Source organism: Poromitra crassiceps, assembly GCF_964638095.1.
Source record: "Poromitra crassiceps genome assembly, chromosome: 1".
NCBI classification, from domain to species: domain Eukaryota; kingdom Metazoa; phylum Chordata; class Actinopteri; order Beryciformes; family Melamphaidae; genus Poromitra; species Poromitra crassiceps.
This window is the reverse complement of record NC_139623.1, coordinates 82,717,243-82,735,085: the sequence shown is the minus strand read 5'-3', so window position 1 is coordinate 82,735,085 and position 17,843 is coordinate 82,717,243. Positions and strand designations below refer to the sequence as shown.

The 17,843-nt window shown below is 44.5% G+C and overlaps 1 protein-coding gene across 2 annotated transcripts in view; it reads right to left on the bottom strand.

The window, feature by feature from the left end:
- gria4b (glutamate receptor, ionotropic, AMPA 4b) overlaps positions 1–17,843 on the bottom strand; it is a gene marked incomplete at both ends in the record, with an annotated part of 268,460 nt that overhangs the window by 237,822 nt on the left and 12,795 nt on the right. For both annotated transcript variants that reach the window (XM_083647736.1, XM_083647737.1), the window contains one exon: positions 12,864–13,022. In XM_083647736.1, coding sequence (XP_083503862.1) covers positions 12,864–13,022 — 159 coding nt within the window. The remainder of the gene's footprint in view (positions 1–12,863; positions 13,023–17,843) is intronic.

Genomic DNA, 17,843 nt, shown 5'->3' with positions numbered 1-17,843 from the left:
TTTCATTAACGTAGTATTAGCTCAGGAGCTGATGATAGATATATTTGAAGGCAAAAACAAGTGACTCATTACGTGACCGAGCCCGGCCCGAGCCCGAACGCGACTTCAATGTTTCTGTCCGAACCCGGCCCGTAAGTCGGGCCGGGTTCGGGTTCCGAGTCCGACGGGCCGGGTAGCCCTGCTCTAACACACATACACACACACACACACACACACACACACACACACACACACACACACACACACACACACACACACACACACACACAACATTAGGCTATGAAAAAGAGGACCCCTTTGAAGTTTTTTTTCCTCACCAAAATTTTGCCTAACTTTGGAGTGTTATTTAGCTACCTTCCTGACAAGCTAGCACAGGGGTGTCAGACTCATATTAGGTAGAGGGCCGGATTTGTTCAACTGAGACCTCATGGGGGCCGGATTTCTTTTTTTACTAAAATCAATTCGACTCATTTACCCATTTACTTCACAAAAGAAATACTGCTCTTTCCATTTCTCTTGAAACTGCCTGCATTCCGTGTCAACCTTTCTCTTTTTCGACAGCATCTTGTTCAGGGGCGGACTGGGATCATAATTCAGGCCGGGCATTAGATACCAAGCAGGCCAGGCCGATACGGGCCGGCGCGCATGCCGGCGTCCGAAAAATTTGGGCCGTTTAAAGCTCAATTTGGGCCGTTTGAAGCCAGATTTGGGCTGTTTGAAGCCCATTTTCCCGATGTGCCCGATTATGCAGTCCGCGCCTGATCTTGTTGATCCTTTTGTTTTTTGGTAGGTAGCTGAATGCGCGATTCAATTCCAGCGTGGCATCATGGCGGCTTTGTTTACACCTGATGACCTACTGACATACTTCCTTGTAGTGCAGGTTAATTAACTTATGAATGAACTCTTAGCTTGCTTATTAGCCACACGTAGTTCATGATAATGGGGTGCGAATTTAATAATAATAATAAAAAAAAATAAAAAAATAAAAAAAAAATCTTTTAACACGTTCACTGCCGTTGACGAGATATCTCGTCTTAAAAAAAAAAAACGGTTGACTGCCGTTGACGAGATATCTCGTCTTAAAATTTTTTTTTTTTTTTTTTGACGGTGGGACGTCGATCAACCCCTTTTACATCTCATATTAAAATATGGGAGGTATTGAATGTGTATAATCTATTTTACCGACCCACTAAGTGGCGACAGTGCTCTCCAGACGAGAGAAAGCCAAGCAAAAACAGCCGCGTGAGGAAGCCATTCTCATGAAAATGGATTGGCGAAAACGCTTTCGCTTTCGCGCAGGGAGCTGGCGGTGGTGGATTGCAAATTTGCATAATAGATTACAGGTGGAACACACTTTGAAACACGCAGCATAAATAAGACCAGAATCGCAAAAGCTTCATCAAAGCTCTCAACCGAAACCCCAAGAAACGAGCGAGCCCATCCAGACTCGCCCAAAGAGCGGCCGCCAGCAGCCAGGCAGCAGCAGCAGCAGCAACTCGCTTGTGACACGCCCGCTGCAGAGCCAGGGAGGCAGGAGGAGAACACACACGGAGGGAGGAGTTTGAAGGAGAGGGGGGTTTCCTGCTGTTATGGAGGAAATTACTGTTCAAAACTATTGTTTAGATGTCTGACGTCTTACTGATGCCAAAAATGAATGGTTAAAGTGACTGTTCTATCGAATTTCACAAAAAGGCATTTTTCTCAGCTTAAATTTTCAGACGCTGAAACCATGCTGTATGTAAGTGCTAATGCCTACATAACTGCTAACTCTACAAACTAACTCTTTTAGACAGATAAAGCACACATTCTATTAGTTCTTTTGAGATATTTTGTGTTCACAAAATCTTAGCAGAAAATAATCCTCGGCTGTTGAAAGATGAGCCAGAATCCTCAAAAAAACCCTTTGGCAGAAGCTACCGACAGTAAAAAAAAAAACGGCTGGCAGTGAATGTGTTAAATATTCCAAAACATCTCGCGGGCCGGATGAAACCTGCCCGCGGGCCCGCGGGCCGGATTCGGCCCGCGGGCCGTATCTCTGACATCCCTGAGCTAGCATGTCATGGTTGGTACAAATCGATTCCTTAAGTCTTCTAGTTTCATATGATACCAGAAACTTCACTCTGGCTTTACAACTGAGCCTGCTGCAGCCTCTGAAAGTAAATGTTCAAAATTGTGGTGTTTCCCAAATATCGCGATATTTCTGAAAATCGGCCGAATCGGCAACTGCTCAGGGTTAATGTGTATGTAAAAACTGTTTGTAAAAAAAACCACAAAAAAATAAAATGCAATTCTCTGGCGGACCACCAGGCAGAGAGCCCCACGGACCGTTTGGCAACCAATGGCCTAAATTGTGCAGTGTAACACTGACGCATGTTGCAATGCTATATGTTTCAGGTAGCGGCGCTAAATGCAAATACTGCTACATGAACAACTACGGTACATATGAAACCGTCATTGTTTCCACTGTGAACACACAGAAATGGTGATGGCAAGGAAGCCGGTTGATGTATGTGTGCTACAGAGAACATGTGTATGTTCTGAGTGTCCTTCACCAACAAATCCCAGCAGCCGTCACCTCCTCTCTCTTGTATCCATCCCTTTGCCCCCTAACATCTCCTTACTCCTCTGTCCGCCATCTTTCTTCTCTGCCTCGCTACATTCATCTCTCCCCCTCGGCTTTCTCCTAACACCAGCCATTAACCAGCCTCCTAGAGCTACACACATGTACAGTACACAGCACACACACACATACACACACACACGCACGCACGCACGCATGCACGCACACACAAACACACACACACACACACACACACACACATACATAACACACACACACACACACACACACACACACACATAACACACACACACACACACACACACACACACACACACACACACACGTGCAAAAGCACACAAAGTACATCGCCAAAAGGCCTCTGTATTTTCACCATCCGAAGAATCCTCACAAATGAGGGGCACTGGCAGCCATTTAAAGGGCACTAGAGAGTAGAAGAGCCCCTCTGAATAGAGCCCACACGGAGGGAAAAGTAATAGACCTAAATCATGAGATTACACACACATGCGTGCGCACACACACGCGTGCGCGCGCACGCACACACACACACACACACACACACACACACACGGACATAAATACACAAATTCGAACATACGAACACTGGCGAATGGTAGAGCATTTTCACAGTCAAGGACAAACATGAAAGGCATGTATTCATGCAGAGGCAAGAGAAGAAGAAAACAGTTTGTAATGCAGCATGTGTGTCTATAGGAGCATGCCCAGGCTGCTATCTCCATCTAGAGTGAGTCAGAGTGGCACGCTGAATATAAATGACTCATCGCAGATTAAGACGTGACTATTTCAATAAAGACAAAGGCACGTACAGTAGGAGGTCAACTTAACCCCTTCCACTGCCTCATTGACATTCCCTTTAACCCTCACTCACTGTGGGTTAACATGAAGCAGAGCGCTAAGGTCAGCCCAGTGAATGAATGCTAACATGCAAAATGGATCATAGGTCCAGCTGAGAGGCAGTTTGAACGTGTTCTTTAGTGTTTCTCTCCATGGCGTACAAACAACACGCGTGTCCACTTTGAAAACACATAAAGTCAAAGTCCATACTGGAGACTGGCGACTGGTGCGTCTTATTTGCACGTGGCTGCAACTAAAACAACTTTGGTTGTCTTTAGGCAAGTAAAACAACTTGGTTAAGGTTAGGGTTAGCCTAAGTTTGAGAAACCTGGGATGGTAGGAAATTTTAAATTAAGTTTTGTCATGAAAAACTCAGGATTTTAAACCAAGTTAGGAGTGTTTTGAATTTACCAGATGTTTCTGTCCACACGCCAATTTGTTTCAATCACTCTTTTTTGGCTCCATGGTCAGACAAAAACTATCATGCCTGGAGTGAGAAGGGGCTAGTTTCCATCAAAGACCTATAGATGATAATTCTGCATCATTTGATCTACTGAAGAGGAAGTTTGAATTGCCCGGCACCGACTGGCTCAGATTCCTGCAAACCAGAAATTATGTTGGATCCAAGATTGGCACCTTTGAAGCGCTCCCAAATGAACATTGCTTTTGTGCACTGCTCAGTCAATAGCAGACACCAGCTGATCCAATTTAAAGTTGCTCACCGTCTTCACTACTCCAAGCATAAATTACACAAGATCTACCCTTCTGTCTCGCCACTGTGTGACAGGTGACAGGTGTCAGAGGGCACACTATCTCATGCCTGATGGTTCTGCCCTTCCTTAATGGGATACTACTGGGCGAAAATATTTGACTGGTACTGCAAGTCCTACAAAACAACCCTACAGCAGGAGGCAGAACTCACCATCAGCTGCAGCTGTGCAACAATCTCTTGTTTGTTGCTAAAATACTTATTCTGAAGGAATGGAAGTTGTCCTCTGCACCTTCTTTTCAAATGTGGCTGATGGACATGATCTATGTTATACAGATAGAGAGACTCAGGTCCCTGAGAACCAACTCGCTCAAAAGGTTCTCAACTGTCTGGGACCCGTTTGTGGCCTACTTTGACGAGGTTAAGAGTGATAAGTGACTGAGGCCAGGGTTGGTGTCTCGTGGACCTCTTGCATGGGATCTCATGTGCATTGTCTTTTGCAAGCACATAAACACTTTGTGCGGCTGATAGCACCAAGTTGTAATGATGAATGTCAATGATGTATGTCTTTTTTTCCCTTCTTTTTCTTTTTTCCTCTCCTGTGTCTGAGCCTGTTTGTCTTGTTCGTATGTTCTCTAAAAAATGAAAATAAAATATATAAAAAAAAGCTTAGGGTTAGGGTTATGGTTTGCATTAGGCTAAATAAAGGCTAAAGTCATTGATTGAAGAGAATGGGCTGGTTTCGCAGCCTGACAACTGTTGGACAAGTGACAAACCTTTGGAGTTTATGACAAAGTTATACGGCAGAGATTCTCTCACTCTACCGATCCACTTTCACCAAAAAACTGTGTGGCTCTATTATATACAGCTCGCCAAAAAAAAACTATTCCTGCCCCCCCCCCCCCCCCCCCCCCCCAAAATTGGCAAAATTGGTTGTCGTGACAACGGAGCCAACGATGGGGTCAAAGTTGAATCCAGATGAAGTCTTGACAATGGTCGCAATGTTCATCGCAATGATGGCATATCGCCCGTCGCTGGCAGTATAAACACTTGTCGTTATCACCGACGATGGAATGTGATCATGGTCGGTTGCGACGACCATAAATCGCTGGACTCTAAACTGCCCGTAACACTGAGTTACGCTGCCTGCCCTGTAACAGACACACCAAGAGCGATGCGGATATATAGCATGAAATTGCGATGCGAATTTTGACCCACCTGTCAATCACAGAAACAGATGTGTACACGTTGGAAGCGAATTTCTGAAAAATTGACCTTGGTCCGAAAAATTAACGCCGCAATAACGCTCAGCGAAACTTCGCCACTGGTACGCACGGTTGCATTGACTGATATAGGTTCGGAAAATATTATTGACATGCGAATTAATCTCACGAAAAAAAACGCTCCCGATGTGTAAGGACCTTAACTCTGAGTGAGGCTGCCTGTCCTGTAACCGACGCTGTAACTTGAGTGACGCTGCCTGTCCCCAACTCTGCAGCTCACCAGCAATGACACCTTGACAACGAGGCACAGATCCATGAAATGATTTCATGCTGGCTTAATGTTGTAGAGCAAACCGTCTGTTGCTTCTGCCTTTTACTTGTGGCGTGTCCTTGTGGCAATGGGATTTTCTGTGTTAACATTTTCAACAGACAATACATCACATTGTAGGACTACATAAAACACACTTGTACATTTACATGTAAAATCTATTTCAAATTGAACATTAATGATTGTTGCCACTGACACTCAGAAATTCTCTTGGATTCACACTAGTAACCAAAGCATTCTTGTCATTCTCACACATGTGCCCGGAGGGCGGCGGCGGAAATTTGAGGCAATTTGAAGGCCAATTTAGCGGTATAACTAATTTTAAATATTCCAATTTTAACCAGATTTAGAGGAATATCTCATTTTAGGATGAGACTTTGACAAACATACATACCTGATTCACGTTGACTGACTGATATATCTGTCAGACTGTGTGCGCCTGTGCTGCTGCTGTCCGTCTGCATGGTTGCTCTGGCTGAGTGGAGTGCGCACTGCTGGAGTGGGTGGGGACGGGCCACGTGCGTTTTTGGGTTGGTGCCTTCAGGGGCGGTTTAGAAAAACACTGCTCCATGCAGAGGCCTATTACAAATGGTGCATTCAAGGCCAAGAGAGCTCGGAAAAGGCATTTCTCTTTGAATGCTGCCTTCAGTGATGGCATGGAAAGGGCAATTTCCATACAAAGCACCATTAGAAATGCATTCATGGTCAGGAAAGGGCACTTTTTATTTTATTTTTTCATGTGTCTGAGCTGTTTGTTTTGTTCATGTGTTGTTGGAATGAAAATGAAAAATGTATTATAAGAAAAGAAAAAAAGGGCACTTTTTACAGACTGAAAAAAAGGCAGGGGCTCAAGCCCCCTTTCATGTCTATGTGTGCACGTGCCTGTATAAGGCAATGCATTACTCAGTAGTTTCATACTCAGTAACACCACTGCAAATAATAAGCAGACTATTGTTAGTCAAACAAATGCAGCAGGATCTATATACTAGAGAGTGATGATGATTATCAATGACAATGGGAACATACAACAACATTCGTCCCCGTCCTCCCACCAATTATCCCCGTCAGCCTTTTTGACAGCGGCGAGCCGAGCCGCTGAACGGCCTAATCTCTCTTCACAAATTAGCACCATCACTCGTCCCCTTTCCCAAATGTACACCATGTCCTTGAACGTCACGTGGTTAACGCTGCCTATTCATAACCATTATCTCAGGGCCTTCCATGAGAGGGAGAGAGGACTCAAAGACACTGGGAAATGTGAAAGGGGAGGAGGACAAGATCAGCTCTGCAGGTTGATCTCAGATTCCCCCGTTGGCCCACTGCTATCAGAGCCATTGATTGGTTTATGTAATTCTGCTCTGATTTGGCTTGGCCAATCAATGGGCTGCAGTCTCACTTCCTCTGACTGTGCAGCCATTAGATTAGTAGGCCTTTTCCACTGGCCCTTTGGCCACGCCAAGCCATGATGCCATGCTGATTTTTCTTTCCCATACAAATTTTAACACGCCGTGCCGTGCTTGCGATGGACCCGCCTCCAAGCGGGCTGCGGTGACTTCTCGTCAACCGTGGCCAACCGTGATGACCTCCCTTCTCCCCCTCAAACAGCTGTGTATAAGTTGTGATGTGAAACTCTCATGTCTCTGTGCTGGAATGGAGAGAGCAGTGAGAATGTGTTTTTAAAAGCCTCCGATTCAGTTCTCAGTACTTTTGGAGGCTCAAACTAAATCTCTGTGGTTTGAAGTTTTGTTTATCTCCCGTGTTTATGATTGTATACTTTCAGATATCAGCTTTATTTAAAGGTCCCATTCCGTGCAAAAGCTGTTTTTACTTCTAAATGCATATATGCTGTTGTCATCCCTCCCTGTAATGAGTGCTCAGAACCTCAGAACTGCCAGAGTTGGATTTGTCCCTATCCAGCTCTCTCCTGCGGTCTCCTTCAAGCCACGCCACCCTTACACTCTGTTCCCACAGAGGGATAGGTGTTACATCACAACGCGCCTTTAGCATACTGCGTGCAATCTCTCTCACACAAGCTACCTGCACCATTTTGTCTATTGTTTGCCATAGCAAGCTGTTTCAGCGCGAGATTCATCATGACCTGTTGGTCTGTGCTAACCATTTCAGCCCAGAATGTTTCAACAATCTGGGGCAGTACAATCAAGGTTTAGCCACAAAATTAACACTTCTAGCTGGAGCGATGCCAACTGTATGTGATCCAGCAACTGCAGAGGTGCATTCGGTAAGTCTAGGCATTTTGAGATGTCCTCTTTAGCGTAGCAACCGTTAAGTTAGGGATAGCTCGTTGCTAACGTTAGTTGTGGACACAACCTAGCGTGCTGGTCCACGGATGCTAATCTGATTGGGAGCCTGGGGCGGGCTCTCCCCCAGCGGCCAATGGGAACTGTTAGTTCTGAATATATTATAGAAACAGACCATTCCTGGGAAGCGACGAGATGAGGAAGTGAGAACTCCGTCAGAACGAACGGGGTTGCTATATTTTCGACAAATTAATCCAGAATCATGTTTTATGGACCAGAGACACACGTTTTTAAGAGGTTACAGCTGCACGAATTGGGACATTTAAAGGTTCCCGATCGATTTCAGTGGGGCCATGTTATGTTACTGCTGAGCTGATGAAAACTTTTTCTTTTCTGCTGCTGCTTCATATGAAAAGCTTTCCACATCCACTGACAAACTAACAAAAGGCTTTTATTGTGAAGAACTTATAGGAAATGCAATGTTTATCCACCGTTTTAGCCGTGACTTTTGACAATTACTGACTAGTCACAGTCATACAGCCATATGCATGCTGCTGCCTGCCGCGTCATCAGTTAAAGACACACCTTCAAGCGGGAAGCCCTGTTGTAGTGGAAAGACAAACCCCAGTCAGCACCAGTGGCTCCTGTATTACATTACAGTACTGGCTTTCGCTAAGCAGGCTGGCCTAGGATACTCCTTGGATGGGAGACTGGTGCTGGAAGTGGTGTTGGAGGACCAGTAGGAGGTGCTTTTCCGTCTGGTCTCCTTAATAATCTCCCCAATGCCCCAGGGCAGAGACAGGTTCTCTGTCCTGTAAGTGAGCACCATCCTTCAGATGAGACATCAAACTGAAGTCCTGACTCTCTGTGGTCATTAAAGATTCCATCAGCACTCTTCGCAAGAGTAGGGCTGTAAACCCAATGCAGTGGCATGTCTAGGGAGTGGCCTGGGGTGGCACGGGCCACCCCTAGAATCTGATTGGCCAAGACAACATACCTGCCAACAAACACGGAGATTTTCACTTTCAATTAAGCACCCCCCCCCTCTCTCTCTCTCTAAAAAAACATGACATTGGTAATGTTATGGTAGGCTTGAAACTTCACCCTGGCTTTAAAACTAAGCCTGCTACTAGAGGGTAAACGGACAGTAAACCTGTGTGCTAGGTTACATGATAATATGGTGCAGGTATGTTGTCATCTCAGCAAATCAGAACATTGAGGATTTCTTCTCCATCAAACCAAAGAAATGTAAAATTGCACAGCAGGACAGAGCAGCCAGCAGCACTGCTAGTCAGTCACAATCAGAGCTGCAGGAGAGAGCAGCAACAAGCTCTCCTCCTTGTCAGTCAGATGAGTCAAGCCAGCAGCTTGACAGCAGGGATGTAGCCCACAGCAGGACCCCCCAGCTGTACTGTATGTGTGGGTGTACTGTCAAATCCTAATAGTTCCAGATTTCTCTTTAGTAAGCACTTATCTTGATATTGCCTTGATGTCAATGGAATTGCGGTTAATTGCCAGACATTGCAACTAAAGTTGAAACTTGTCAATTATGTGTGTAGAACAGTGATACTCAACCCGAGGCTCTACAGCCACATGCGGCTCCTTTATGGGTAGTTGTGGCTCTTTTAAGTCATATTTAAAATAAATAAAAAAATAATCTAAAAATAACAAAGGGAGGAAATATTCCTCTAAATATGGCTAAAAGTCCCAAAAACGTAAATTTTTCTTCGGCGGGTCCCTTCCTGGCCACCCCTTCATAAGTCAGTGCCCCACTTGTGCCACCCTAGTAAAAAAAAGTCTGGACACGCCACTGCCCCAATGCCCTGGGGAGTGTAACCCTGGCTAAATTCGCACACAGACCTGCAACATGGCTGCCGTGCATCACCCACGTGGGTGCTACAAATCGGTGGTGGATGAGTCGAGTTCCCCTCCACCCCTCTCCTGATTAGAGCTGGGCTCGGGCTGAATTTTCCTTACCGAACCCGACCGAGCCCGTCACATTATTAGCCGAGCCCGGCCCGGCCCGACAGGTGTCAATTGATAATCTGTCCGAGCCCGGCCCGAACCCCCTCCCTGATTTTTTTTCTTCCCCTCGGAGCGCAGCGAGTGCATAATTCAATGAGTCTGTCCAGCCTATAAACAGCCCTATATAATCCCAAACCAAAATCAGTCCTCGTAATTCAAAGCAGTCAATGATTAATACGTAATGTACAAAGCAAAGCACCAAACAGCCTAATTCGTGCGTGCCGTGCACTGCCCACACAGTCCCACATCGCTGAAAGAAGTACTGCACGGTGTCGGCGACACCAGCGCTGAGCCGACACGCAGCTGACTCCGGGCAGAGCAGCAGAGTGCATGTCTGGGCGTGTTTCATTCGATGCCTTCAGGTGCTTTCATTAACGTAGTAAATTAGCTCAGGAGCTGATGATAGATATATTTGAAGGCAAAAACAAGTGACTGATTACGTGACCGAGCCCGGCCTGAACCCGAACGCGACTTCAATGTTTCTGAACGAACCCGGCCCGACTTACGGGCCGGGTTCGGGTTCCGAGTCCGACGGGCCGGGTAGCCCTGCTCTACTCCTGATATGTGAAGGGTTTTGAGTATCTAGAAAGGAGCTATATAAATGCAATCAATTATTATTATTAATAGTATTATTATTATTAATAATAATTGCATTATTATTAATATTATTATTATTGTTAACACGTTCACTGCCGTTGACGAGATATCTCGTCTTAAAAAAAAAAACGGTTGACTGCCGTTGACGAGATATCTCGTCTTAAAAAAAAAAAAAAATTGACGGTGGGACGTCGATCAACCCCTTTTACATCTCATATTAAAATATGGGAGGTATTGAATGTGTATAATCTATTTTACCGACCGAGAAAGCCAAGCAAAAACAGCCGCGTGAGGAAGCCATTCTCATGAAAATGGATTGGCGAAAACACTTTCGCTTTCGCGCAGGGAGCTAGCGGTGGGGGATTGCAAATTTGCATAATAGATTACGGGTGGAACACACTTTGAAACACGCAGCATAAATAAGACCAGAATCGCAAAAGCTTCATCAAAGCTCTCAACCGAAACCCCAAGAAACGAGCGAGCCCATCCAGACTCGCCCAAAGAGCGGCCGCCAGCAGACAGGCAGCAACAGCAGCAGCAACTCGCTTGTGACACGCCCGCTGCAGAGCCAGGGAGGCAGGAGGAGAACACACACGGAGGGAGGAGTTTGAAGGAGAGGGGGGTTTCCTGCTGTTATGGAGGAAATTACTGTTCAAAACTATTGTTTAGATGTCTGACGTCTTACTGATGCCAAAAATGAATGGTTAAAGTGACTGTTCTATCGAATTTCACAAAAAGGCATTTTTCTCAGCTTAAATTTTCAGACGCTGAAACCATGCTGTATTCAAGTGCTAATGCCTACATAACTACTAACTCTACAAACTAACTCTTTTAGACAGAGAAAGCACACATTCTATTAGTTCTTTTGAGATATTTTGTGTTCACAAAATCTTAGCAGAAAATAATCCTCGGCTGTTGAAAGATGAGCCAGAATCCTCAAAAAAAAACCTTGGCAGAAGCTACCTACAGTAAAAAAAAAACGGCTGGCAGTGAATGTGTTAATATTATTATTATTGTTAATATTAATATTATTAATATTAATATTGTTATTATTATTTAAATTCAACATATTGCAATACAAAAATGGGGGGCATCATGGGGCAGAAAACATTATCACGATATTATCTCCATTTGATTCTGCTCTAGTAATCACAAATGACATGCTTGAACATCACAGTTTCACAAGCTCTCATCCAAATTAGATTATTTGCACATGTTTAACTAGAGGGCACTCTCCTCCGCCAGGTCAACGTAGATGTTTCAGCAAGTCGCCTTCATCAGCGTTCAATGCTGATGAAGGCGACTTGATCTCACAGGTATAAGCCAAAACATTTTGAGTTCAAAACAACAAACCTATACGAAGGATCAGTCGAGCAGCATTTTGGTAAACAAACTGCGTTTCCAGGGGAAAACGCCAATGGGACCCTATGGAGCCAGCCTTGAGTGCTCACTCCAGCACTCAAGGCTGGCTGGTGTATATTTTAAAAACTTTAACACGACATGCAAATATCATACATCAAACTCTTGAGCTACTTCTGCTCTCACTCAGAATGTCAAAGTATAAGCGATGTCATGTATAGTTTTTGAGATATTAACATTTGTTTGGCACAACTCATACTTGTTGTCCGGGGGATTTGTGGTGATTTGTTGTTGTTGTGACGTCAAGCTGATTCCTCGTATACTGTATGTACGGCACATTAAGCCCAGGATGACTGTTTAATTGTAAATATGCCAGATCTTACTTTACTCCCTAGTATAGTAAGTTACATCAATTATTCAAGTAGATTATATCTCTCTGGATATACATAAGACATATACAAGCGTGCACACCTACAAACACTGTCACACGCACACGCACGCACGCACTCACGCACAACCAAACAAACGCATGACAGCACTTCATTCTCTGCTTAATTTAGCCATTGATTTTTTTCTAACACCAGATCACACAATATATAGTCAAAGACATGGGGCTAGTAGTGTTTTATAGTCTTTTACGTGCAGAGAGAGACACAGAGAGAGAGAGAGAGAAAGAGAGATTTCACCAGAGATCTCACCAACAATCACCAGAGCATAGGGGTCCACACAAGTCAGATTTGAACTGGCAGAGTGTAACAGCTTTACAGTTTTACTATGCGCACACATACTGTATACATGTATGTAGCATAAATCAATGGACACACAAGCGCGCGCACACACGCACACACACACACGTGCACACACTCACAGTGGCTTGTACACCTTTAAATAGTTATTTCCCTCATGTCTTTGCTTAGAACAGACTTACAGGCGTTGGTGACGGCGAAGCTGTTGGCCGTCTCAATGTTGTCCACATGAGGCACCAGGTTGAAGGGGGCTTCCGAGGCATTGGGGCTGGTGTTGTGCAGGAAGATGGCCAGGCGGAAGGCAGTGTACTCCTGATCAGTGTTCCTGATGAACAGACCGCCTGCATGGACAGGCAGAGAGGAGAACACTTAGCACGTATACCTTAGCAAGGAGGTCCAGTGAACACCACATGGAAAACACAAAACGCTTTGACAAAATGCAAATACTGGGCAAATCCACCGTAAGACAGAATAATAGACTCCTAACTGGGCTAACTTACAGCCAATTAAATTGCAGTTAAATTAAACTGAACCACTGAACTAGGTTTGGACTGATACAGGTTTTTGAAGGCCCATAACAATATTTTGGAAATGAAAATGTTTTATGCATGAAAAAAATTGTCTTTATATTAATGCCTGTAGTGATGGACCATAAAATGTTATTCTCTCCTATTTCTCTTGGATCCAAAGAGTATCCTATGCTGGAGCAGATACTGAAAGTGATGCTTCTTTGGCATCACAGATCATAAGATTTTTATTTTTTACCTTACGATAAGTGTTGTTCATATCCATAAATCTGGACTCAACTTGTTCATGGTCATGGAAATAACATTTAAAAATTCAGTTTGAGGTTGGATTTTGGTTGTTTCACATTTGAAAATCTAAGTTAGGGGTAAAGTTCTATGATGAGGATGAGATACTTTTTATGGCTGACATTTTTAAAGGGAAAGTTGATCATATGTGACACCGGCGGTCGGAAGGTACCGTAATTCGGCCGCGGCCGTTCTGTGCAGCAGAGCTCAAAAGTATTTTCTTGAAAAAATGTGGTTTTGCTTTTTTTTCAATAGTACAAAATATATTATTTGAACTATCCATTCCACATAAAATGGAGTCGTTAACAGCCACAACAGGCATATCACTCCTTTATGAAGCCAGTGGAGCCATATGATTTCCATACGATTTTGAGTGCATGCAGAGTTCTTTTCCCATTGACTCATGCTACAAATGCTACAAATGCTCACAGGACGATTCTTGAGAAATGAGAAGGGGGAAAAAAAAACAAGTGATATTGAAGAATCATGAATGCCACGCCAGCGTGGGTTGGAAAACCATGAGATTCTTGCACTTCCAAAGAGCCTGTTTTCCCAGTTTGACCTTGCTGCCTCGAACTTTGAACTCTTGGTGGGTCACGACTTCCGGACACTTTGCACCCGCAATTCAGACGATGTTAGGATCCTGAATCTGTCCTGATGAAGGCCACTTGGCTGAAATGCGTCGACTCTGCAGTTTTCTTTCTTTCCTACTTTCTCTTTCTAAAACTCCCTCCTAAACAAGTGTGCATTGAACCTGCTAAAGAGACCACACAACTCAGGAGTTGGCCTCTTTTGCCATTTTTGTCCATTTTTTGCCCCACCAAGATCACCTTGTATACAAACGTAAATGGCAACATTACACTGTTGTTGTTTGTTTGATGTTATGATCCTCTTTAGAAGCCACTGAAAGACTCCGGATTCCTCTAAAGAAACTCCTTAAATCCTTACAAGACCTTTGAAGAACCTCTTCATGTCGGTTTGAGGGAGTCTTGCCTCCCTGCCTTCAACCCAATGCATGGTGGGATAGGCTCCATCACCCCCCCCCCCATGCATATACCTTTCAGAAGCTTTTCTGTGCACATATTCCTCGTGTCGGAATGAGATAGCAGGGATTTGCCATGATTATATTTGTGCACTTGTTACTATATTCTCCAGTGTTAATAAGTGTTGATTTTTCAGTGACAGCTATTTGGAGTTGATTGTTTGATTGGAGAGCTGTTTGTCCACTACAGCTGATGTGACTCTGGGTAGACTGATAGAAACACAGGCACAGTGTTGATTTTTAAATGAATGCAGGATTTTGCCATGTAGAGAGGCCTGCTAACTGTGGAGATGGGAAATATGATGACACTTTTAGTGGCTTAATGAGGTTAACGCAGACAACTATTACATTACCAGTGGTTGCCATCATTGGCAGCGATGCTGTTATCTCAAACTGGAGTAGATAAGATGCGTGATAACTGTACAATAAAACTCCAATCTCAAATGTTTTATTTGGGTCTGAAATACCAGAGGTACTATGAGGAACCACTCAATCACAATGGTGTTTTTTGCTTAAAACAAGAGCACAATTTTGACTTGAAAATGTCTAATGGACAGGTTGGCATTACAGTTAGACCAACACTTAGGTCAGGAACCCTTTCCATCACTTTATAATACTTTTTACCCGGGCTGGGTGGCAGAGCAACTTGGCCCAGTAGTCATTTGCGGCAGCCACCGCTACTTCCCTGAGCTGGGGCAGAGCAACTCATCCTGGTAGCGAGTTGCGGAGCCACAACTCAAGGCTACCAGCTCGGTTCAGCCTGGTAACATCTTACGGGAGCCTGACGGCTCGAATCAGCGGTTTAAGTTTGGGCAAGCAAAACAACTTGGTTGGGGTTAGGCAACAAAAGCAACTTGGTTGAAGGTTAACCAGATCTCTCGTGATGATAAAGTTACAAGTCGGGAACACTACGGGTCCACTAGTGATGCGCGGGTCACCCAGAACCCGCCGGGTCCCATGGGCTGGCCCGCCCCGCACGCAGTTTGGGTTGGCAAATTGTGAAAATATCGCGGGTGCGGGCGGGGCAGGCTCAGAACGTGACAAAGCAACATTATTAAATAATTTAGTTAGAGCAGTTAGTTTCTCCTCAAGTTAGAGCAGTGAAACACGCAGAGTAACCCTTTATTAAGACGTGAACTCTCTCACATGTGCACACAATCAGCGAGTCTGAAGCCGTCTGCAGTGCACCTGCTGCACTAGTAACGCTTCAAATGAGGTAGCCTATGTGGTCTCAAAACAAACATTCTACAACAGCATGAGTGAATACTGGATTCTGATTGGCTAGCAACAGTGGTAAATAGGCCAACAATCTACAGTTCGGCTCCAACCGCAGTATCACTCCGCTCCCTGATGCTGACTCCGCTCCCTGTGCTGACTCCGCCCATTGTTAGCCTGTCAGTCTGCAAATCTCTAACAAGGAAATGGCCGATCTCTAACACAAGGAAATGTCCGATTTCGTAGTAACGTTTGATTTACTGGGTGGATTAAGTTTTGAGCAGTGGTTAGATGAAGATGAAGGTGAAGTGAACAAAGAACGACATGGTGAAATTGGGGAGAGAGAACTGGCTGAGCTTGAGTTGTCACGAGTTCGGACTAGCGGGAGGTCGGACTAGCGGGAGGTCGGACTAGCGCCCGGACCCCGAACCTGGGACTGTCAAACAAACAAACGCCCTCTGCCGTCACCAGATATCAACACACCACCACCAAAACGGGCTGCTTTAGATAACTGTTTAAATAACTGTACTTTTACAGGCAATGTATCAATAACTGTGAATCCCGTTAAGGAATAGGTTACGGTAGTTGTTTTTTGGCTCAAAGGCAACTAAATGTTTAGTGCAATCATTGATCTTGTGTATGGAACTATATTCTGTGGCGGAAGGATAAATGTATTCTGAAACCAGTAATGATTGTAAATAATGAATTGGATGTTACAATTGTGTATTTTTTATATTATTTGGTAGCTGTTGTAGAAAACAAATTTACCACTCGAGGTCGGGGTTTGTGGCCACATTTACCACTGGTACAGGGTTTATAGCACTCGGCTTCGCCTCGTGCCACAACCCTGTACCAGTGGTAAATGTGGCCACAACCCCCTCCCTCTCGTGGTAAATTTGTTAATTTTGGAAGGATTATTCGCTGTAATTATTATTTGAAGTGTCCATAAAACGACTGCCACTGCATATTTTCTGTGTGGACTCGACTGTGATCTATTTGTCAACTTTACTGCAATGTGAGTAGGCTACGTGACCAATTGAGAGCGCATGAGGTAATTAAAAGAAATTGGAAGGAATAAGAAATGTTTCTGTAGCCTACCTCTACCTTCTACTTCCATTTGAAGACCTTGGATTAATTGAGGCAAGACCGATAATAATAATAATAATAATAATAATAATAATAATAGCTGAGTTTGTAACGCCGACGAAGCAGAAAGAACTCAACGACATGAAAGCAGCCGCGCAACGCATCCAGAGCTTTAAAACTGTTGTCCAGTCGCGCACCGGCATGCATGTGTGTGTCTGTCTGTGAGAGAGAGAAGGAGAGAGACGAGTTTGGACACATTGGAGAGCTCTGCTGCGCTCCAGAGACATATTACATTAAATTGACCGTTTGCGGGCTGCTGGTTTGGGTTGGGTTGGGCAATTTCAGATATTTTAACGGGGCTGCGGGCTGGCTCCAATGACGGGTTGAGTTGGTGCGGGCGTTAAAAAACGCTGACCCGCACATCACTAGGGTCCACCACTCCTACCCCTTCTCTCTACTGCGACTTTCACCTATACTTTGTTTCTGTGCACTGATGTCATTTTGGACAACTAGGCATCTCGCATGCTCGATTCCCAGGCTCGCCCGCTGCACGGGCTATCCCATCCTGCTGCCTGCCGAGCTGGCCCTGCAGCTCGCATACGCAGCTCGGTCGTAACGCGTCTCCCTCTCTCTCTCCCTCAGTCTCTCTCCACCCCTCTCTCTCCCTCAGTCTCTCTCCCCCTCTCTCTCCCTCAGTCTCTCTCCCCCTCTCTCTCCCTCAGTCTCTCTCGTGAGCCTCAGACTGATGACATAATCACTGATGACATCATCACTGCTGACATCATTACTGAACTATGCCTCAGCCTTAGGGCAATCAGCCTTAGGGCAATTAAAGATGCAATAAATGATGTAACCTTTAACATTATCATTATATTATTATAGCATTAAAATATCTAAAAACGAGTACACCTATGTTATATATATTCTTTAGTTGTGCACTTACATTATCCCAAATGTTTTCAAAAGTGCTCAAACCCAGAGAAATCCATAATTTCATTATATTATAT